The sequence below is a fragment of the Nomascus leucogenys genome, chromosome 4 (genome assembly GCF_006542625.1).
Source record: "Nomascus leucogenys isolate Asia chromosome 4, Asia_NLE_v1, whole genome shotgun sequence".
NCBI lineage: Eukaryota > Metazoa > Chordata > Mammalia > Primates > Hylobatidae > Nomascus > Nomascus leucogenys.
This window is the reverse complement of record NC_044384.1, coordinates 80,145,118-80,169,239: the sequence shown is the minus strand read 5'-3', so window position 1 is coordinate 80,169,239 and position 24,122 is coordinate 80,145,118. Positions and strand designations below refer to the sequence as shown.

General features: G+C 45.6%; 1 protein-coding gene across 1 annotated transcript; it reads right to left on the bottom strand.

Annotated features, from left to right (window-relative positions):
• Positions 1 to 8,107: 8,107 nt before the first annotated feature.
• Positions 8,108 to 23,713, bottom strand: MS4A8 (membrane spanning 4-domains A8). The gene is made up of 7 exons (XM_003275228.2): positions 23,506 to 23,713; positions 22,184 to 22,403; positions 19,768 to 19,890; positions 16,266 to 16,325; positions 14,539 to 14,670; positions 8,779 to 8,892; positions 8,108 to 8,607 (listed from the first exon to the last, which is right to left on the bottom strand). Exons 1-7 carry the CDS (start codon positions 23,523 to 23,525, stop codon positions 8,503 to 8,505), a joined length of 774 nt encoding a protein of 257 aa, XP_003275276.1. The 5' UTR covers positions 23,526 to 23,713; the 3' UTR covers positions 8,108 to 8,502.
• Between the last annotated feature and the right edge of the window lie 409 nt (positions 23,714 to 24,122).

The following is a 24,122-nucleotide window of genomic DNA, read 5'->3' as shown; positions in this document are numbered from 1 at the left end:
TTGATACTAGCCTTGCTGGGGTAAGAAGGGGGAGAAGGTTGACCAAAGGGAACATGTGGGACGTAACCTACCAGAGACTGTCAGCAAGTGGATGGGCTGAGACAGAGTCTTATCTAATACTCTGATTCCGCAAGTCTAAAGGTGAAGGGTCATCTTTTTTTTTTTAATCTCCCTCATGAAAACTTGACATAATTCATTCCTTTTTGACATAGTTCATTCTTAAGAAGAGCCTCTCAGTACAATTGTCTACAGATGGCATGGGCTGCCTCTGTAAACACCGTCATAACATACGCCATCACGTTAGAAGGTATTCAAAATGAGAAAAACAGTCATTTGAGAAGATGCAGTGGAGCAGTGGTTCTCAAATCTGAGAGTGTGCATCAGAACCACCCAGCAGGCTTGTTCAAAAACAGATTGCTGGATCCTGTCCGCAGAGTGCTAATTCAGTAAGTCTGGGATGGGGCCAAAGAGTTTGCACGTCTAACAGGCTCCCAGGTGATGTTAATATTATAAATCCAGGGGAAATTATAGAGGATACTCAAGCACTAAATGGAGGTTACAGTATGTTATCTTTAAGTTTCTGGCCACCTCTGAAATTCTATGTTACTGTAAGTTGTGAACCAAAATATCTGAGACAGGCCTCAACCAATTTAGAAAGTTTATTTTCCTAAGGTTAAGGACGTGCCTGTGACACAGCCTCTGAAGGTAAGGTCCTGAGGACATGTGCCCAGGGTGGTCAGGGCACAGCTTGGTTTTATACATTTTAGGGGTACAGGAGACATCAATCAATACATGTGAAACATACATTGGTTTGGTCCTGAAAGCCAGGACAACTCGAGGCAGGGGCTTCCAAGTCATAGGTAGATAAGAGACAAATGGTTGCATTCTTTTTTTTTTTTTCCCAAGACGGAGTCTTGTTCTGTCGCTCAGGCTGGAGTGCAGTGGCATGATCTCGGCTCACTGGAATCTCTGCCACCTGGATTCAAGCAATTCTCCTGCCTCTCAGCCTCCTGAGTAGCTGGGATCACAGGCGCACCCCACCATGCCCAGCTAATTTTTGTATTTTTAGTAGAGACAGGTTTTACCATGTTGGCCAGGCTGGTCTTGAACTCCTGACCTCATGATCTGCCTGCCTCAGCCTCCCAAAGTGCTGGGATTACAGATGTGAGCCACCGTGCCTGGCCAAATGGTTGCATTCTTTTGAGTCTCTGATTAGCCTTTCACTGAATACACAGTTTAGGGTAGAGGAAATAGTCACTTATGCCTTAGTATGGCTTAGTGAAACAATAGGGCAGAGGAAGCCATCAGATGTGCTTTTGTCTCAGGTGAACAAAGGCATGACTTTGAGTCTGTCCTTTGTCCAAGAGGAACTTCCTTGTGGGCAAATTGTGAGGGAGGTATGTAGCTTTTTAATCTTTGTAGCTGTCGTATTTAGGAATAAAATGGATGGCAGGTTTGCCTGACTCAGTTCGCAGCTTGACTCTTCCTTTGGCTTAGTGATTTTGGAGTCCCAAGACTTATTTTCCTTTCACAAAGTTCTTGAGGGACATATTACTAAAATCTTGGTTTTTATATTTCAGTCTTCTCCGTCTCAGTAAAGGACCATCACCCAGTTACCTGAGCCAGAAAACTTGTCCTCAATTTGCCCCTCTTTCTCAGCTTCCTCTATACCCTCCAATCCATCCATGAGCCCTAGGGTTGTCAGCGCCAAACCATGTCCCAAAGCTGCCTCCTTGTGTCCACTGTCACTTCCTAGTCCAGATGTTCAGCAGCTATGTCCTGAGTACCACCTCCCTGTGCCATGATCATGTGGGTACAGAGTCCATCTTAACTGCTTTCACCAGGGGAGCCTCTGAGTGTCAAGGGCAGGAGGGGATGTGGGTCATGGTATTTCATCCCCACTGTGAGCGAGTGACATGGGACATCACAATTCTGGTACACCAAGGACAGCGACTTTATCATCATCATGATCATGAGTCTCCAGGGTAGGAAAACGTTTTTTTTTTGTAAAGGGCCACATAGAAAATGTTTTTAGGCTTTGTGAGCTGTGTGGTCTCTGTCATGTGATATAGTGCAAGAGCATGGAACAGTTTTCTTTTTTTATTTTATTATTATTATTTTTTGAGACAGGGTCTCACCCTGTTACTGAGAATGCAGTGGCACAATCACAGCTTACCGCAGGCTTGACCTCCCTGGCTCAGGTGATCCTCCTGCCTCAGCCTACTGAGTAGCTAGGACTACATGCCCCCAACACTACACCTGGCTAATTTTTGTATTTTTTGTAGAGACGGGGTTTCACCATGTTGCCCAGGCTGGTTTTGAACTCCTGGGCTCAAGCGATCCACCCTCCTTGGCCTCCCAAAGTGTTAGGATTACAGATGTGAGCCACCATGCCCGGCCCATGGAATGGTTTTCACTGTAATTCTGGTGTGGCTAGCTAGCCTTTATCCTCCAGACTGCAATTTAAATGCCTTTGTTTAGAGAGGGCTTCCAGTCTAAAACTCTGTCCCACTTTTCCTCTCCCCAATAACATCTACACGAGCATCCTGTTCATTTCCCTCATCTCACTTTTCTTCACTTAAGTGAAACACAGCTTGCCTGTCACACGCTGGCATGCAATCTCTAGGAGGGCAACAACTGCATCTGTTTTATCCACTGCTGTATGCCCCACTCCAGACACACAGTAGGCACCTCATATTGCCAAATGACTGAGGGCATGGATATGTAAGGTTTCTCTTCTGGAAGTAAGAGACTACTTTTTATTCTAGCAAATATTCAGTGAGCAGCTGCTACGTGCCAAACCTTATCCTGGGCCTGGCAGGAGAGCTAGGAGCTGTTGAAGACATCATGTCAGCACCTTGGAAGACTGAAATTACCATCAGCAGCCAGTGCAGCAACATGAATGCTATACACCGTGGCCAGAGAGTCCTGGGAAGGGAAAGTCAGGGTTGTGTGGGTCACAGCGTGCTATTGGGGCTGGGGGCTCTGGGAATCTTGTGTCTTTCTTGGGCATGACATACCTATGACATTGAAATGCACCTTTCCAAGACTAAATATACCTTCCCAGTGTGATGTGCCAATGTTCTTAGTGGGGGTTGGAAAGAGCTATAAATGCTGCAAGTGTGAATTAGCTACTGTGAAACATAAAGTCATGGTTCTATTATTTTTTTAGCCATAATACAAAAACCAGAATTTTTTTCAGTCAAGACCAAAAAACAATCCTCCAGGTTGCACTTGGCATCAACAGTGATAGATCACGTTGTACCCCCAACCTCACTCCACCACAGGTCTGCTTTACCCTGGATGCTTCTGCCTATGGGAACCTATATTATAACAGTAGTGTATATGCATTCTCTGCCCCTGACTCCTGGCACAGAGCTCCTAAAATTCTTGCAATTTCCTGAGCAATAGTGGTGCTAGGACGATCTTTTTTTCTAATATTTGGTCTTTGATTCTGATTCCTGACACTGGGCTCCTAATCCCTAGGAATTTCCTGGGTGACAGGAGTGCCTTTGTTCTTATGGGGTGACTCTTGTTGTGCTCCTGGATGCGGGTCGGTCACCAGAAGAACCAAGCCATGGTTAGAAGCTTGGAACATTCAGCCCTACTCCCATTCTCTGGGAAGGGAAGAGGGGCTGGAAGTTGAGTTAATAATCCAACATGTCTATGTGATAAAGCCTCCATAAAAAATTCTGAACTACAGAGTTTGGATAACTCCTGGGTTGTTAAACACATGGAGGTGGTATGCCTGGAGAGATAATGGAAGCTCCATATCCCTTCCCATATGCCTTTCCCTATGTATGTTTCCATCTGGCTGTTTACCTGTATCCTTTATAATATCCTTTATAATGAACAAATAAACGTAAGTAAAGGCTTTCCTGAGTTCTGTGAGTTGCTGTAGCACAGTCAAACCCAGGAGGGAGTGGTAGGAACCCATAATTTATAGCCAGTCGGTCAGAAGTTCCAGTGATCCAGACTTGTGATTGGCATTTGAAGTAGGGGCAGTTTTGTGAGACTGAGCCCTTGAGCTGTGAGATCTGATGCTAACTCCAGGTAGATAATGTCAGAAGTGAATTGAATTATAGGACAGCCAGTCGATGTCCACCAGAGAAGTGGTCAGCATGGGAAAAATCCCCACACATTTTGTTGAGTGTGAGACAGGCTGAATGTGAGATTAGGAAAAACACACATTGAAAGTTGCACATGTTGAGTTTAAGATAGGACAATCAACTTGTTTTTTTCTTATCTTATACGGACTCTTATCTTCCCTGTGCAAGTGGCACTTGAACTTGCACAAGAAAATAGCATGGCTTCCTTCATAAATAATCCAAAACTGGAGGATGGTGAGGCTTAGGTTTGATTGATATAAGCTCCCTGCAGCATTTTCATGCACTTGCTAGCACATTTGAGACTCACAACAGCTCTGAGAGATAGGGTTGAGTACATTGGCTGAGAAGCAGGCCAAGGGCAGTGCCATATTGGAGGCACAAAAGGAGAAATAGTTGTTCATGCAGGAGAATGAAGAGGACACCTGGAGAAGCCAGAGCAGAACCAGGAGACAGTGTTCTAAGAAGTGGTTTGCTGGGTCAAATGCTGCAGATGTCAGTAAGGTAGGAAACAGAATTACTGGGCTTGGGAACATGAAGGGCATTGGTGAGTTTCATGAGAATGGTATCTTCAGTGAATGGGAAATTGGGGGAGAAAGCCAGTTGAGAGTGGTGTTGATAGCCGCAGGAGGCAGACAAATTCCTAAGCAGAGAGGGGTGGGTCCTCAGTGAAACCTGATCTTCAAGCCAAAGAGCCTGAAGCCTGAAAACTGGGCTGCCAGTTTTCCAGGTAAAGTCCATGACCTGGAGTGAGAACGTCCTTGATGTCTTTAGCCAATCAAGTGGTGCTCTTACCAGGCCTGCCCTGGACCAGTGAGCACACACTCGCCCATTCTGAGCCCATAAAACCTCTGGACTCAGCCACATGGGACTACCCACCTCTGGGTAGGGGCTACCCACTTTGGGCCCCTTCTCCACTAAGAGCTCAGTAAAACTCTTCTCTGCCTTGCTCACTTTCTGGTTGTCCATGTAACCTCATTCTTCCTGGACACAGGACAAAAACCCAGCACCCACAGAATGGCAGCTGCAAAAGGAGCTGTAACATTGTATCCCTCCTGCCTTCTACAGACGCTGGGCAGCTGCTCCGCATGATGGGAAGCGGGGCAGGGCCAGGCCACCCCAGGAGCTGTGGGCTGGAGCAGGGCACCAGGACCAAACAAGCTGTAAAACAATCAAGTTGAAACACGTTTCTGGCCAGACTACCGAGCTATGGGTGGTGACATGCTCTTATTTGCCAGATTATGAGAGAAGAGCTGTGAAACTTCTGGGAGTCCAGATCTCAGTACTCCCTGAGCCAGAGCTGTGATGTGCTGTAACACCCACTTGGGGCTTTGTAGTTGCTGGCATCTCTAAGTGTTCAGGCATCATGCGTTCCCCTTGTCCAGATGCCAGTGCTCAAGGTGGAAGCCACTTAAGGCATACTTGGTCCAGCTATAGCCTTGCACAGAGCTTGTGCCTGTGCTGGCCCCTGGAGCTGCCTGCCCCACTGCAGCAGCCGGCACAGTTGTACCATGGCCAGACCCCACTCTCGCTTGCTTGCTCACACACCCCTTGCTGCTCCACGCCTAACTTGCCCATGGTGGGTGTGAGATCTGGGCCAGAAGCATGAGCTGAGCACAGCCTGCTGGGCCAAGTGAGAGGAGCCAGCTCAGCAGTCATGAGCAAAACTCCAGCAGAGGTGTTGCTGGCTGCGGAGGTCTCTGGCTGGTGAAGTGGCACCCAAAGGATCCTGTGTCATTTCAAGCTAAGGAAGTGAAGATAGTGTTTTAATCTTAACCACCCTGATTTCTTTTTACCACATGTTCCTCCTTCTGCAAGGAGTCCTGAACTGGCCACCTGAAGTTCTGGTTCTGGACCTGGCTATACCTCTAGCTGGGTTGATTACCTTGGGCAAACTTCCATCTCTACCTGTCTTAGTCTGTTTTACATTGCTATAACAGAATACCAGAGACTGGGTAATTCATAAAGAAAAGAAATTTATTTCTCACAGTTCTGGAGGCTGGGAAGTCCAAGAGCGTGGTGCCAGTATCTGCTGAGGGCCTTGATGCATCATAACATGGCTGAAGGGCAAATGATCACAAGAGGCGGAGAGAGGACAGGGGCCAAAATTTATCCTTCTATCAGGAGCCCACTCCTGTGATAACTAACCCACTCCCAAAATAATGTCATTACTCCATTCATGAGGGCAGAGGACTTATGATCTAATCATCTTTTAAAGACTCCACTTTTAAATACCATTACAATGGCAATTAAATTGCAACATGAGTTTTGGAGGGGAGATTTAAACCATTGCACTACCACAGTGCTATGGTTAAATAGTTGGGTGGGCCACAGATCTCTGAGATCTCTTCTGGGTTTTATGTTCCGTTGTTATGGAGTGGATAGGGAGGGGATGGAACCCTGTGGATGGAGGGCTTGTGGAGTGGTGCAGAGAATGCATAAAATTTTATGCAATGAGCTGTCACCCCTGGTTGGCAATTGGTCCCCCTTGGGACAAGGGCCTAGAACACAGGACCAATATAGTAGGTGATAAGATAGGAAAGAATCTGTTCCAACAAGCCCCATGGTGATTTCAGGAGGGCAGGGTCAGGTGCCCCCATCTGGAGAGGAACCAGATGCATTAGAAAGTGCTTTCTCTGGGATGACCCACACTGCAGGAAGTGAGCTATGTTAGCAATATCTGAGTTGACTCATAGGTCAGAAATGTCAGGAAGGAGCCTCTGTGAACAGAATGGAGGGTCAGGGTTGAGGGGTAGAGTTCTGTAGAATGAGAAAGTGTGGAGTTAGATGGGGCAGCAAGAGGCAGCAATAAGAAAGGCGGTGGTGAGAGGGGCAGGCTTGCTCTGTTTACCCAGCCCTCAGAGAAAGGTGCAAACAGGTGGGTCCCTTTTGGGGAGCCCAGTGTCTTAACCTCCTAGCTTACAAAACAGATATGTGAAGGGCTGATCTAGAACCAGGATATTACATGCCTGATGTTCCACTTGAAAAATCAGTTTTTTGGGGGGTCTGTAATTCCTAAGGCCCGTTTAGTTCTAGCAAATGAAAACCCTCCTGTTCCTGGCTAGCTGATGGGCATCAGAAGGATCCCTGATCAGAGAAGATGAGAAGATGCAGGTGCACCGGACAGACCTCTAACTGCATGCCATTTAGAAGACACTTCTTAGATAACCCCAAGAACAAAGTTATTTACAAGAGAAAAATCACATTTTGTATTTAGTAATCAAAACAAAAAACAAACAAACAAATCTTTGCAGTGCTTCTGTAGCTAAGGAAAGCTTGACAACAGCTGGACTTTAGAGATGATTGCTATAACCCCTCAGAATGCAACTTCTTGGATGCCCATTGGTTATCATACATAACAATATTTAAATTTTGCCTGGTTCAGGAAGCAACATTTAAATGGGTCATTAAAGGACAGTGAGGGATTTTCAGTATGAGGGACGACGCTCTTTGGGAGACCTTTGGAGAGTGAGTCATCTGCTGAAAGGATTAGTCCTTTTAGATGCTATTACCACTGTAAATGCAGACATGGTAACAGTAATGACATGGCCATTTCTCTTTGGAATTAGTCCTTTTACAGATAGTGATGTACTGGCCTTGTGTCTCTGGAAGATTCCTTCTACATTCTCGCACATTCGTGAATTTGGTTGCCTCATTGGTAACAGAATCTAAAAGGACTGATCATTCTCTCTGAAGGCCTCCCGAACCATGTGGTCCCTTATTACACTGAAAATCCTCATGTCCTTTACTGCCCCATTCAGATGTTGCTCCCCAAACCAGACCTGTCCTCTGCTGTCCTCATTCCTTCCTTTCTGCATCACAGCCAGAATACATTCACTCTGGGCTCCTTCTGCTTCTCCCCCATGTTGCCCTTTGTGAGTGAAAATTGCTCCCATGATGTCCTGGTGTCTTCTCTCCTGAGGCCAGAAGTTCCTTGAGGTCCAAGACTGTGTCATGTCAATGTCCAGCCCCCTCCTGCCATGAAGAGAGCCTTGAACACATTGAATGCTCAATATCTATTTATTAAATGAATGCACAATTGAAAGAATGAAGATTGAATGTCTAGATATTTGTTCCTCTAACCCACAAGCTCACATGCAGCAGAGCACATGAATGTGTGTGTGCCAAAGCCCCAGGCTGGATGCCCACATACACGCAGATGCATGTGCCCTAGGGAGTCCCTCTTCGTTAACATCCATTTAAAATCTCTGTCTTCTTCTTGATAGAGAAACAGCATGATTTCCTAGACTGAATTGAAGAATGAAGGTGAGAGTACAAACAGTGGGAGAGACGTTTCCTCAGCTGTCAGAACAGGAACGACCTGGGTTATGGAAGCCCAGAAAGGAAGGAGGACTTCTTTTGGTCCCAGTGAAAGATGCTTCCAGAATCTGTAGCTTTACTTATTTGCTTGGATCTCGCTGGAATAACTTGGTGGTGAGGTCACTGGTTCTGGGGTGACCACTGGGTTTGCTGCATAGATGTTTGGATAGATGACACTCACCTGGAAAACACAGGCACACAGGGGGCATGCTAAGAAGGACAGGCATGCGGCAAAGGCCTCGGACACTGAGGAACTCCTGCTTCTGAGTAGGCAGTGGAAAGCGCAAAGAGCTCCCTTGCCTCCACCTTTTTGAGGGCATCTTTCCACCCACTGAGGAGCCCTGGGACTCACATTGCTTGATTGACAGCAGACCAACTGGCAGCCAAAGTGGGAAGATGCGCATGCGATGCCAAACTCCAGGAGGCAGAAGACCAGCAGCACACCAGAAATCGCCATTCCAGGGTTCTGGAGGCAGAGCAGATGGGGAGGACAGGAGCATGGGACTGGGAGTCCGAACTGACCTCTCACTGGGGCCCTGCCATGGACTCTCCGTGGCTTTGTGGAAGTCCCCTATCCTCTCTCAGCCTCGTGGGGGGAATTTTCCCACCGGGTTTTTGTAAGGATCAAGTGGGGGGGTAAAAGAATTGTTATTGCAACATTTACTTGGTAGTGTTCCTCTGAGAAAAAAGATGACCATGTTTAGGGAAGCCCCTTAATAGGTTGCTTCGGGTGTGGAGACCTGAGGGTGTGCTCTGGAGTCAGAGAGGGGAGGAGCAGTGACACTGCTCTGGGGAGGCCGTGGGTAGGAATTGGAGGGTATGGACAAGCCACAGACAGAACAGGGAGATGGTTAGAGGAAAAAGAAGGAGCTGAGCGCCACGGTGGGAAGGGGGAGGCCACAAGAAAAGGCCTCCTGTGAAAAATGAAGACTTCCCAAAGCAAGGATGTTTAATCTTCAGTAATCAGTGGTTTGCTGGGCTCTGATGTAAACCTCCACCATCCCTCTGAATGTGGGGAAAAGAAAGAGAGATCAGATCGTTACTGTGTCTGTGCAGAAAGAAGTAGACATAGGAGACTCCATTTTGTTCTGTACTAAGAAAAATTCTTCTGCCTTGAGCTGCTGTTAATCTGTAACCCTACCCCCAACCCTATGCTCCCTGAAACAAGTGCTGTGTCAACTCAGGGTTAAATGGATTAAGGGTTGTGCAGAGTGTGCTTTGTTAAACAAATGCTTGAAGGCAGCACGCTTGTTAAGAGTCATCACCACTCCCTAATCTCAAACCACTCCCTAATCTCAAGTACCCAGAGACACAAAACACTGTGGAAGGCCGCAGGGACCTCTGCCTAGGAAAGCCAGGTATTGTCCAAGGTTTCTCCCCATGTGATAGTCTGAAATATGGCCTCGTGGGAAGGGAAAGACCTGACCGTCCCCCAGCCCAACACCCGTAAAGGGTCTGTGCTGAGGAGGATTAGTAAAAGAGGAAGGAACGCCTCTTTGCAGTTGAGGTAAGAGGAAGGCTTCTGTCTCCTGCTCATCCCTGGTCAATGGAATGTCTTGGTGTAAAGTCCATTGTATATTCCATTTACTGAGATAGGGGAAAACCACCTTAGGGCTGGAAGTGGGACATGCTGGCAGCAATACTTCTCCTTAAGGCATTGAGATGTTTATGTATATGCACATCAAAAGCACAGCACTTTTTTCTTTACCTTATTTATGCTGCAGAGACATTTGTTCATGTGTTTACCTTCTGACCTTCTCTCCACTATTATCCTATTATCCTGCCATGCCCGATAATGATTAATACATACTAAGGGAACTCAGAGGCTGGTGCTGGCGTGGATCCTCTGTATGCTGAACGCCGGTCCCCTGGGCCCCCTTTTTCTTTCTCTATACTTTGTCTCTGTGTCTCTTTCTTTTCCAAGTCTCTTGTTCCACCTAACAAGAAATGCCCACAGGTGTGGAGGGGCAACCCATCCCTTCATCTGAACCTTTGGGAAAAAGTCAGCCTCTGAAAAGACTTTCTTGACTTGTGACAGTGGTGTTTTGTGGAGGGGAGGAATTGGGGCTGTTTCTCTGGCTTGGGAAGAAGAGTCAGTGAAAGGATCCCCAAAATGAAGTAAATTAACCGTAGCAGGAGGTAACCAGGAGAAATAGAAACCCTCCATTTGCTGTTACCCAAGAATACCCAGGAGTATGGAGCCTTCCAGAGTATGTGGGACGCGAGTTTCAATCTAAAAGATCCATCCAGGAGACTTCCATTGCCATTTGGGTTCCAATTATGTGACATGAGAACATTTCATAGTGAAGGTGGATGGCATGCAGTAGGTACCAAAGAAATGTCTGTCAATTATGATTTTTTAATTTTTTTTTTGAGACAGAGTGTTGCTCTGCCACTCAGGGTGGAGAGCAGTGGCATGAGCTCAGCATTATGAGCTCCGCCTCCCGGGTTCAAGTCAGCCTCCCGAGTAGCTGGGATTACAGGCATGCGCTACCATGCCTGGCTAATTTTTGTATATTTTGTATAGTTGGGATTTCGCCACGTTGCCCAGGCTGGTCTTGAACTCCTGAGCTCAAGTGATCCACCTGCCTTGGTCTCCCAAAGTGCTGGGATTACAGGTGTGAGCCACCGCGCCCGGCCTCAATTCTCAATTATGATTTTTAAAAACAGCATTGGTGACAGCCAGATGCTTGGAGAATTCTCTCCTTTGGAGAGGCCTCTCCTTAGCCCCCTTTCTTCTCCTTCCTCTCCATTTAGCAAGTGGTTATTAAATATCTACTTGGTAGAAGTGGCTAAGAAATGCATCCTGAGAGGCACAATCTAGTAGGAAAACAGATACAGATAATAATTATAATTCACATCAGATAGAGTAAGAGCTACACAACAGCAAAAAGGTATCCCGGAGCACTAAAAATCATGAAGGTCCTCAGCAGCTAGATATTTTTTTTGATGAAATAATTTGCTGTAAACCCAGCCTCCATTCTTGGTCTTTTGCAAGCTCAATGCAGTCCACCCCCACGTTCAGAAGGATACTGAGCTGAAGGTGGAATGGGTGGTGGGCCTGGGGCGAGTTCTAATTCCAAGATCAATCATTGGCAGAACTAAGATTAAAAGCCAAGTTTTCTGAATCAAAAATTGCTGCTCCTTCTACTCCAGGGTACCTGGCTGTGCTGCTCGGGGTTTAGTCTTTCCTAAACTCTTCTCCCATCTTCCTTTCCCTTAGTTCCTCCATCAGCATTCGCTTCCTAATTTCTTGTATTGGGCAGTCCATGCCTCCCTGATTGGTTCTTTCCCAGCAGGAAAATTCCCGAGTACTCGGTTGTGTCTGCCTTTCCCAGTGGATGGGAGTAGCTGGGGTTCAGGGTGAGTGAGAGATTCGAAAGGAGGTGAACTGTAGAGCACAGTGAGATAGAGCCAGATCCCCCAGGGAGGGCAAATACCTGGCTGAGGAATTTGGACTTTAATCGTAAAGTATCTGGGAGCCATAAAATGTTTCTGGGAGGGGAGAAACTCAAGGTACTTTTGATAAATGACATGGACTTGGTCCATAGGGTCTCTAGGGAGAGGCTTTGCCTAAGAATCTTGGAAAGATAAGTCTTTAAGTCTCTTGTGGATAAAAGGATCTGATCGAATACAAACAACAGTTAATGGCTGTTGATGTTTACTGAGTATGAATCACAGCTGGCACATTCATTTATTCCTTGACAAATGATTATGGAGTATCAACCGTGTGCCAGACACAGTTCTAGGTATTTGAGGTATGACAGTGAATGAAACCAAAAACGTCCCTGTCCTTAAGAATCTCATTCTAGGGACAGACAGTAAGCATGAAATGTAACAAATAAGTCAGTTGCAGAGGGTGTTAGATGCATAGACTACAGGAAAGATAGATAAGGGAAGGGAAGCGGGTTACTGGGAGAGTGTGGGTGTTGGGTTGTTCAGGTGGGCCTCATTGGGAAGGTGGTTGCAGAGTAGTGTTCTGAAGGAGGTGAGGAAGGGACGGAGGAAGCTGTGGGAACATCTGAGGGAAGAGTTCCCCAGTCGGAGGGAACATTCCAGCCCGAAGGTGGAAACATGCCTGGAGTGTTGGAGAAAACATCACAGAGGTTCCCGTGGTTCAGCAGCAGAGCCTGGGGCTGGGGGCACCAGAGGGCCAGCATCTTCAGGCTGCTGGAAGGACATTGGCTTTTTTTCTGAGTAAGATGCCAGCAGAGAAGTGATGGGCTCTTATGTTTCCAAAGGATCCCTCTGGTGGCCATGCTATCAACAGCTGCAGTGAGGTCAGAGTGGGAGAAGGGGAGCAGTCAGGAGGCTGTTTCCATGACTAGATGAGAGATGCGGTGGCTCAGGCCAGCGTGGGAGTAGAGGGGCTGAGGGAAAATGGTGGGATTCTGAATGCATTTTGAAAGTAGAACTAACAGGATTGCCCGAGGGATTGGCTGTGAGGTGTAAGAGAAAGACAGGGTCAATGACGACTCCAAGGTTTTGTCCTGAGCAACTGGAAGGATGGAGTTGCCATCAACTGGAATCAGAAAAACTGAGTAGAGAAGGTTTGGGAAGTGAAATCTGGAGATCAGACTTGGACGTATGAACTTTGAGCTGTTGAGTTGATTATTGGACATGCTAGACTGGTGTATAGGGGAGAAGATTTGGCTGGAGCCATGTATTCTAGAACAATTGTCATAGACAAGGTGTTTCAAGTTGCCAGACTAAATGAGAAAGACAAATGAGTAGAGAAAGAAAACCAGAGAACCAATTATTAAGCCTAAGAGATTGGGAAAAAGAGAACTAGCAGAGGAGACAGAGAAGAGGGCAACCAGTCAAGCAAAGTCCCTCCGAGAAGAAGGATCAATCACCCCATTGGGGATTTGGAGAAGAGCAGGTGTTTAGGGAAGCGAGGCTGAAAGTCTAATTGGAGCAGGTTCAGAGAGAATATGAGAGAAGAGGATTGGACTCACTAAGTGTAGACAATTCTTTTAAGAATTTGTCTGCAAAGAGGGCCAGAGAGATACAGTGGTAGTGGATAAAGGAAGTAGAACGAAGAGGAGGTTGGTTGGTTTGTTTTTTAAGAAACAAAAGCATGCTTAATGCTGATGCAAAAGCCCCAGTAAAGGGGGAAAGACTGATGATGTAGAGGAGAGACGGGATGAGGGAGAAGGGAGGAGAACTTGAGCAGGTAGGAGAAGATGGACTCAGTTGTGCAGACAGAGGATTGAATTTACATGGGACACAGGTAGCTCATCTGTAGGTGCCCTATTCTGTTCAGCAGCCACAATTCCCATGTGGCTTTTAAACACTTGAGATTCAGCTGGTCCCAAATCGAGATGTGCCATGAGTGCAAAATATACACTAGATTTCGAAGATTTTGTTCCCCAAATGCAAAATAGCAAACCAAGTTTTTCTACTGATTACATGTTGAAATGACAATATTTTGGATATACGGGGTTAAATAAAATAGATTATTAAAATCAGTTCCACCTGTTGCTTTCACGCTCTCTCTCTTTTAAATGTGGCAACTAGAAAATTTAAAATAACATATGTGGCTTGCATATTTCTATTGGACAGTGCTAGTGTATAGTAGAGGTTGGCGAATTATGATCCATGGGTCAAATCCTGCCTGCTGCCTGTTTTGTAAATAAAGTTTTATCAGAACACAGCCATATTCATTTGTTTAGTGTTTTCTGTGGCTGCTATAAGGCAGCTATAGTTGCACGACAGAGAACTGTAGGCCTGCAAAACCTTAACTGTTTACTATTGGCTCTTTAGAGAATAAGTTTGCTAACCTCTTGCTTATAGTAATGGGCAAGAAGGCAGAGAATGTGAGGAGAGGTGCTGGTTGGTGGGCACGTATGCATTCTTTGTAAAATTGCATTTAATTCTCTCAACATTGCCACAAGGTAGGTATTGTTTTACAAAGGCAGAAACCCAAACTGAGAAAGGTCATGTGCTTAAAGCTATGGGTCAAGGACTTTAAAATTTGTTCCTTTTCTGAAAGCACCTCCTTTTCCTACCATGTTCAGTGAGGAAGCTTGGTTGTCAAGCCCTTTCTGGGAGTTTTCTAAATGTAGCTAATTCAGAACTTAGAGGATCTTTGGTTGAGACGGATACTCACCACACCCCAGGCGTAAGGATAATAGTTGGGGTAGGCATATGGGTGGGGAATACTTAGATCTGTGATGAAGAGTATGACTCCAACTGCAGAGCAGATTGCACTGACGATGTTCAAGCCCAAACTGCCAGACAGCTGAAGAAGACACAGAGGGTCAGGGTGGGCGAGAAAAACTGTTATAGCTGAGATGAATGGAGACCCAACAAGTGTTTCTTTTTCCCCCCAATTTCTAAAATTGTGTTAACATATATGCAACATAAAATTTAACATCCTAATCATTTTCAAGTGTTACAGTTCAGTAGCATTAAATACATCTACAATGCTGTGCAACCATTGCCACCATCCATCTCTATAACTCTTTTAATCAAAAAGTGTTTCTTAATGTGAATCCCAGGAACCCTATTTCCACTGCAAGTAAAGAGGTGTTCTGTGCAAAAGGTTTTGGGGTAAGTTAGCTTTCAAAATAGTTGGGTTGGGCAAAGGTAAACAGATCATCGTGGTATTTCTCAGAGCCTTATAATGAGGATTTTAGGTCTTTCAGAGAGGAAACAATACATAGAGATTTTCCCAAGTTCATCTAACTATCTTCATTGAGCATATCATGGGAGAAATGTTCTCAAGAATAATCTCTGGGGCTGGACACAGTTGCTCACACCTGTAATCCCAGCACTTTGGGAGGCTGAGGCAGGCGGATCACCTGAGGTCAGGAGTTCAAGACCAGCCTGGCCAAAATGGTGAAACTCTATCTCTACCAAAATACCAAAAAGTACAAAAAATACAATAATTAGCTGGGCATGGTGGTGTGCACCTGTGATCCCAGCTACTAGGGAGTCTGAGGCAGGTGAATTGCTTGAACCCAGGAGGCAGATGCTGCAGTGAGTTGAGATCAAACCACTGCACTCCAGCCTGGGGGACAGAGTGAGACTCCATCTCACACACACACACACACACACAAAAAAAAAAAAAAAAAAAAGAAAAAGAAAAAAGAATAGTCTCTGGGAAACACTTGACCTATTTGTCCCATAGGATAAATAGAATCTTAGCCCAAGTGTCTTGGGATGTGATAAGCTAAGATGCTCCATGATTCTGGGCCATGTGCAGAAAGATATGCTTCCATATTTTCAGCTTTCTTTTGAAGACTTTCAAATAGATCTCATCTGGTTGTAGGGACCTGGTCACCCTTTACCCTTCATAACCTGATTATGAGACAAATGAAGGTACTTTCTTGGTCTGTTGCTAAGGGAGGACAAAGCTTTGTCCATGTTGATTATCAGAGTTCTGTTGGCCAGATTCCTTAGGAAAGCAAGTGACTGAGCCTCCTTCGGCTTCCCCGGAGGCCTCTTCTGTGTACTGGAGGTACTCTTGGCTCCTGCTCTGCTAGAGGGCAGCCCTGGGCCCCTGGGAGCTCTGTGCCTCTCCGTGTCAGGGCTTCTTAGGAAAGCTGTTATCTCTCTCTCTCTTTCTCTCTCGCTCTCCATACTCTGGTGCCTTAACTAAGATGACCGTATTGCCCCTTCTCACTTCTGCATCCTCTTGGGACTTTTCCACATGTGACTCCAGGGCCAGGCTCCTGTGGCCAGTCTGTATGAGTGGGAATGTGTGTGAGCACCCTGTGACTGGTTATAGTAGGTGCAAGGCTGGGGAGGAATCGTATGTGACCTTACTTTCTCCCTTGCGACACCATTCTATAGGTCTCCAGTTGGAAGAGCTGGTCTCAGAGTGTAACTTACCAGGCAATAAGAATATGGCTGATTTTCCGCTGCCACGGAGAGAGATCCTGAAATGATAAACTGGTGCAGAACAGAGTGGGTTTAGAAAGAGGTCAGGGGCTGGGGTGCCCTTCCCCAGGCTTCTGTGATTCTGGTCACACACAGTGGGTACCTTTGCTGGAACCATCAGCTCAACATGGGGAACAGAAAAAATGAGCTGTTTTGCACTGCATGAAAGGGCACTGGGGTGGGATAAATATATATTCTAGGATCCAGCAAACCTGGTTTTAAATTCTGGCTAGAAACTCTTGACCTTGGGTAAGTTACTAACTTCTCTAAATCTTTATTTCCTTATCTACAAAATGGAAAACTTTATAGCTCTTCCCAAGTGTCATTGTCATGAGACAACTTATGCCCTACATCTGGCATTTAGTATATCTTTGCACATAGTGGATGCTGAATAAATATTGGATTATTTCCTTGTATTTTATTTTCCCACATGTATACCCTATTGTTTTTCAATCTTTATATCAAGATTCAATTAGGTTTGGGGGCTCTGGAGGGGAGAAGGAAGGAGTTACCAGCGTCTTCTCTGCTGCTTTTAGATAGAAGCCTGACATCAATCCTTGCCTGTCTGCATATCTGGACAAATAACTTTTAGTTACTCAGATAAACGTTGTGTCACTATGATGCTGAACATCAAATTCAAGGAGGATGATGATGTCAATTGCGTGCATTTCATCCAACACTGGTATTCTGCAGGCACTGTGGCTGACGGGATTGCCTGCCATCATTTGCCTGATGGGCTAGCAACGGTGGTATGAGAGGGCATGAGCTATATTTAATGGGAACTACCATTTGTGGGGCACTATAGAAAATGCTTTTTTAAAAAAGGCTTTATTGACATATAATTCATATATCATATAATTCACCCACTTAAAGTATATGATGCAATTATTTTTAGTATATTTATAGAGTTGTGTAATCATCACTACAATCTAAGTTAGAACATTTGCATCAGCCCCAAAAGAAGCCGCGTCCTGACTAGCAACCCATCACTGCCCTCCTCCCAACAGATGAAGTACTTATTTAACCTCACCTCATTTAACTGCATGGTGGCCCATCAAGCACTATTACTCTTGCTATTTTATCAGTGAGGAGACTAAGGCTTAGAGATTTGAAACTCACACAACGTCATCCAGTGGAGTTTTCATTGTAAATAAGTGTTTCCACTCTATGGCACATGCATTTGAGAATCAAGTCCAGGCAGCCTGATTTCAGACTCCATGTTCCTAACCCTCACTCCATACTCCCTCCCACCCAGGGCAGTTGCATGTGCCATAGAGTGGAAATAGTTATTTACAATGAAAACTTATTCCAGCTGTTTCTGCCTTCCACGGCCAAGGCCATATTCTCCTATGAGTGGAAAAACAAATCTCAGGCTCACACCTTCCTGTTTATAGAGATTTGATGGAGAGGAAGGGCTACACTTTCGGTGTCTCTCTCAGTCCTTCTGAGGAGCCAGAGGAGATGAGCCTTTGTTTCAGAAGAGGATATTGATGATCTTTGGGAAATAGAAAGACAGTCCTGGGATCAAGAGGGCAGCAAAGAGCACAACCGCCCTGCAGAGCAAAAGGAGGAAGGTCATAAGGGCTGAAGGGACTCAGCAGCCTGGTGGGAGGGGGCGTGGTCAGTGAGGCATTTGAGATGCCAGGACAACTGGCTGCTGCTCACCGGCACTTGGTGGAATCCAGTGCTCCGTGGTAGGCATTGTGTACTCAGCGGTAGGCCTGGGTGGCCGTGCTGCTAGCCCTCTTCATAGCCCCACATTCCACGAAGGTCGGAGATACAGGAACAGGTATCATGTGAGTGGTTGTGGGAGGGAAAGGGGCTGAGTTCTGAGTTTGGGTGTGTGCAGAGCCTCGCTAGAGGAGCCCTGTTCATTTGCAGAACTTGTGTGGCTGTGGGGGATGGAGATAGCTCTAGGCTATTTTATTTAACTCTTATAAGGTAGAGGGACTTGGGCTGGCACTTAGGTTACTCTGGAGTTGTGCCATTTATGAGGAAAGTTGCATTAGTGTCACACGTAGGTGTGTGAGTCAGGAGGAAGACTAACAGAAGGGAGAGAAAGGAGAAAGGAAGGTGGAGAGGGGAGGAGAAGGAGTGTGTGTGTGTGCATGTGCGTGTGCGTGTGTGTGTGTGTGTGGGCAGGGGGACACTGCAAAGGAACCATAAAGGTAATAAACTGACGTGGAAGAAGGACTGTAGTTCTTAACATTTTATGGAGTCACAGATCACTCTGATAATCTGACGAAAGCTATGGACTCTTCCAGAAAAATAATACACATTTAACATATTAGGTATTTTGCCAAAATGGAGCCGTCAAAGCCCATCTGCAGATCTAGATTGAGTCCCCACTGCTCAAGCACTCAAACCCTTGCTGTTCTACAGCTGGGAAGCCACTCTTCACCTTTGCTGAGTGTTTTTCTCCTGGAGCTCAGGCTTGTGGGCCTATGTTCAACAATGCCAGGGGCTATTCGCAGTGTATTTTTTACATGTGGATGTTTTCTTTGTGAATTAAGAAAATACATCCCTTTTGGCCGGGTGCGGTGGCTCACACCTGTAATCCCAGCACTTTGGGAGGCCAAGGCAGGTGGATCACCTGAGGTCAGGAGTTTGAGACCAGCCTGGCCAACGTGGTGAAACCTTGTCTCTACTAAAAATACAAAAATTAGCCGGGCGTGGTGGTGTGCGTCTGTAATCCCAGCTACGGGGGAGGCTGAGGCAGGAGAATTGCTTGAATCCGGGAGGGGGAGGTTGCGGTGAGCTGAGATTGCACCACTGTGCTCCAGCTTGGGCGACAGAGTGAGACTCCATCTCAAAAAAAAAAGTAAAAAGAAAATACATCCCTTTTGAGCGGATGTCACCTTGCGAGGTTGTAGCTTGATATTATGGGCTGAATTGTGTCCACACCCTCTATCCCCCACCAAATTTCATAGATTGAAGCCCTAATCTGTAGTGCTCCAGAATCTGACTGTGTTTGGAGATAGGGTTATTAAAACCGTAATTCAGGTTAAATGAGGTCACCAAGGGGGACCCTAATCCAATATGACTGGTGTCCTCATAGGAAGAGGAGACTAGGACACAGGCATGGAGGAAAGGCCATGGAAAGGCACAGGGAGAAGATGACCTTCTGCAAGCCAAGGAGAGAGACCTTAGGGGAAAACATCTGCTAACATCTCCATCTCAGACTTTCAGCCGCCAGAACCGTGAGATAACAAATTTCTGTTGTTTAAGCCACCCAATCTGTGGTGCTATACTCTGTTGGGGCGGCCCTACCAAACTAATATACTTGTAGAACAAGGCCAGGGCTGGCTGGATTCCTATCCCCCACGTTTGGGTGGCTGGGAACCTTCCGCAGGGCACTGCTTCCGCAGGGCACAGCTGTACAACTTGGCAAGCTGGCCTTGAGTGCCTTGACACCTTCTGGGAACTCATCTGCGGGAGGACTTGAGTTACTCACCCACAAGCCTCCCCAGAAGGGAAAGCCTCCGTAGAATGAAATAGACAGGTATTCCCCTACGAGAACTGTCGCCATGATGGAGCCGAGGCCGATGTGAGCCAGGCCAATGATGATCTGGATGGCCTGTCAAGAGAGCCACAAGCTGAAGTCTTGTTTCTGGGTCCTGCCTCCCCTATGAGCATCCTTTTAATTTTGATAAATGTTTTATTTTCATGGTCTAAAAGGTAATATGGGAAATACAAAAATGAAATAAAAACTACCTATAATCTCCCCCCTACCCCTGCCTGGAGAAAACAACTGTTTACATTTTGGTGTATTCTCCTATTATTCTTTTCAAATATATACCTTGATAGCACAACATGGTTCTGAATTTTATTAACTTAATATTTCATCATGAATGTGTCCTCATGGCATTAAGTATTCTTGGAACATATGTTTTTTCAGGGCTGCTCAGATCCCGTTATGGATGGTCTGTGGAGCAGTTGAGACAGTTACTGGACAGGTAAGATTATTTCTACTTTTTTTGTATTATATGTAACATTGTGATAAACATCCTTGTATGTAAATCTTTGCCTTCATCTCTTATTTCTTTAGGATATTGTTATGTGTTGAATTATGCTCCCCTCCCCCAACCCTCCTCCAAATTCTTATGTTGAAATTCTAATGCTGAGTGCCTCAGAATGTGACTCTATTTGAAAACAGAGTTGTTGCAGATGTAATCAGCCAGGATGAGGTCACACTGGAGTAGAGCGGGTCTCCAATCCAATATGACTGGTGTCCTTACAAAAAATGCCATGTGGGCCAGGCACAGTGGCTCACACCTGTAATCTCAGCACTTTGGGAAGCTGAGACGGGCGGATCACCTGAGGTCAGGACTTCAAGACCAGCCTGGCCAACATGGTGAAACCCTGTCTCTACAAAAATACAAAAACTAGCCAGGCATGATGGCGGGTGCCTGTAATCCCAGCTACTTGGGAGGCTGAGGCGGGAGAATTGCTTAAACCCGGGAGGCAGAGGTTGCCAAGATCGCGCCACTGCACTCCAGCCTCGGTGACAGAGTGAGAATCTGTCTCAAAAAAACAAAAAAAGTTTTCACCTTTATTATGGTGTGAAAGTGACATGAGTTCAGTAGAAACCGTATCTGGAGTACCCATACAACCATTCTGTTTTTCACTTTCGGTCCAGTATTCAATAAACTACATTAGATATTCAATAACATTATTAAATAGGCTTTGTGTTAGATGATTTTGCCCAACTGTAGGCTAACCTAAGTGTTCTGAATGTGTTTAATGTAGGTGAGGCTGAGCTATGATGTTTGGTAGGCTACGTGTATTAAATGTATTTTTGACTTATGATATTTTTAATTTATGATGGGTACACTGGGACATAATCCCATTGTAAATGGAAGAACATCTGTGTATGTTTGTATATTACACACTTGGTAGCAAATACAAATATATTACTTCCTTAAATTCACATAAATGTAAGCCAATTATACACAGTGTCTGCCCCTTACTTTCTTCCATTAACTCCATATCTTGGGGTGTGTCCCTATCATTACACAAAGAGCTTTCTTGTTCTTTTTATAGCTCCACTACATTTTATTCTTTGGATGCACTGACTTAACCAGTACATTACACTGACTTAACCAATATACTGACTTAACCAGTATTATATTGATGAATATTACAATTTTTTTGTTATCACAAACCACGCTGCAATGAATAAGCTCATATATATCACAGTGTGTGTAGGCACAGGCATATTTGGAGGATGAAGTTCCAGCAATGGAATTATTGGATATTTTGTAAATTTGGCAGATACAAATTTCCCTCCCTAAGGGTTGTGTCAATTTATGTTCCCATGACCACTATTTGAGGGTGGAGCTAGGGTTGGAGCTCGGGCAGTCTGCATCCAAACTCATGCTCGTCATCATTCAGCTGCACGGTGAAATGGGCCTTTCCTTGCCCTGCGCAGGACAGCCTTTCAGGGGTTGGGGTGACCATTTATGTTGCTGATTGCCTAACCTGCTTTGTTTCCTGTTGGGCAAATATTTGATTCGATCTTATTGGATTCTGACTCCACCTTGTGGTCTCCTTTGGTCTTGCTGGGACCCCTTCAGAGGCCACAGGGCTGGGCGTGGATCCTGGCAACAGGATCAACCTTCAAGCGCACTGCTTTTTTGTTGCTTTTCTTTCTCTTTCCTAAAATGCCTAAATCAGAAAATACAAGGTCTGCGCAGAGGCCCCCCCGTGATGTTGTGCAGTTGAGCTTTCTATAGACCTGTGTCTGGCAAGGCGCAATCAGCTCAGCCCCACTTGCGGGATGTGGTGTTTTGTATTTCCCAGGCCTTCCCTTCCCCCTGCCATCACTCCAGCTGTGCAGTCCGTGGCCTGCAAAGGGAAATCTCACTTACCCCCAAGGTTTTGCCTTCTTTCAAAGCTTTCTGCACAGGCTGCCCATTCACATTCGACACCAAACTAGGTGGGTTCCCAGGAACTAGGTGGACTTGCGGCTGGTTGTTTGGATACAAGGGCACCTGAGACATGATTCTTGGGGTCACAGGATAACCATTGTGGGGTGCCACCACCAACACAGAATTGGCCACCGGAACTGCTGAAGTCATCGAATTCATGCTGCCAAGAAATAAATGTGACAGAATTGTCCCTCACATATGGACTCGTACTTACTTAAAAAGGACTTTTGCTTCTTCTGGCTCATTGGAGCATCTTAACCCTCTACAAGTTTATGAATCCCATGTTACAAAAAATAGATATCAGTTATAGGGCACTTAAGAGGTGCTTTACAAATACATTTCCTTTCATCCTCTCACCCGCCCAGTTTTACATGTGAGAAAACTAAGACTCAAAGAGGGTAAAGGCTACCAGAGGGCAAGGGGTCTATCTTTTCCATCTTTGTGTCCATCATAGTGTTTTTTTTTTATTTTTTATTTTTTATTTTTTTTGAGACAGAGTCTCGCTCTGTCACCCAGGCTGGAGTGCAGTGGCATGATGTTGGCTCACTGCAATCTCCGCCTCCCAGGTTCAAGCAATTCTTCTGCCTTAGCCTCCTGAGTAGCTGGGATTACAGGCACCCACCACCACCACACCCGGCTAATTATTGTATTTTTAGTAGAGATGGGGTTTCACCCTGTTGGCCAGGCTGGTCTTGAACTCCTGACCTCAGGTGATCCGCTCACCTCGGCCTCCCAAAGTGCTGGGATTACAGACGTGAACCACCGCGCCCGGCCTCTAATAGTGTTTAGAGTGCTGCTTTGCAGATGTTAGTACTGGCTGAAAGCAAAAGTTCAGAACTAGAAAATCTCTTGGACAACATTGAGTTCAATTCTCTCATTCTCTGGAACAGGAAACAGGGTGAGAGAGTGGACAAGAATCCTCCAAGGTCCCAGGTATGTCAATATTAGTTAAATGGAGATTATCCTTCTCAAGGGAAGCCCCATTGCTAAGGCAATGTCTGTTCATTGGGTGGCTTCCACTGCTCAATTTTCTAGGCTACTTACACATTCTAATGTGGTTTAAGAAATTCTTTTTCTTTTTGTTTCTCCCGTCCCCCTCCATCTCCTGTCTTTCTCTTTCTTTCTCTTGGAGCAGACCCAATAAAGCTAGTACAATACACTCTGCCTATACTTTACCCACACCGGTTCGCCGTAAGTCTCATTTGGTAGAAAAACCTTATCACCAACTCCCAGTTACCAACCATCAGATTAAGTAGACTCACCTTGCTCTGCCAGCAGCCATGTATCTCTTGATCCTACTCCCTTTTCTTTGCTGTGGCGACCTTGTTTTTTTTTTTCCCTGAAAGAATGAATGTACTGGGGCCAGTTGGGTGGTAGGGTTAGAAGGATCCGAAGTCCTCTATTTCCTGGATGCAGGCCAGGTTACGTGCTGCTTAGAGCTCAGTTTCATTCATGTTTATTTCCTGTTTTGGTTAATGAGCCAGTTAAATATGGTTTGATTTGACAAGAGTCTATGGTATAATCTCCACGGAGAAGAAAGGCTTGGGCTGGTTGCTCTGGGAGACACAGAGATGAACTGGGCACCGAGGGTGCGCTGTATTTAGCTGTAACATGAGACAGGATGAAATAACCACCACAGTAGAGAGAGAAATGTCCCCACAGGAGAACAGAGGAGAAAATGATTAGTTGGACTTGAAGAGATTAGGGAAGACTTCAAACAGAAGGTGGCATTTGAAATCAATAAACTGCAGTCAAGAAAGGGGTAGAGTCACAGCGAGTGAAATAAGACTTGTATCAACTTAGATCTATTTTCATCCAAGTCAGAGCCAATAGAAAATCAGAAGCCATCCGTAGGAGGGCATTCCACATATGTATGACA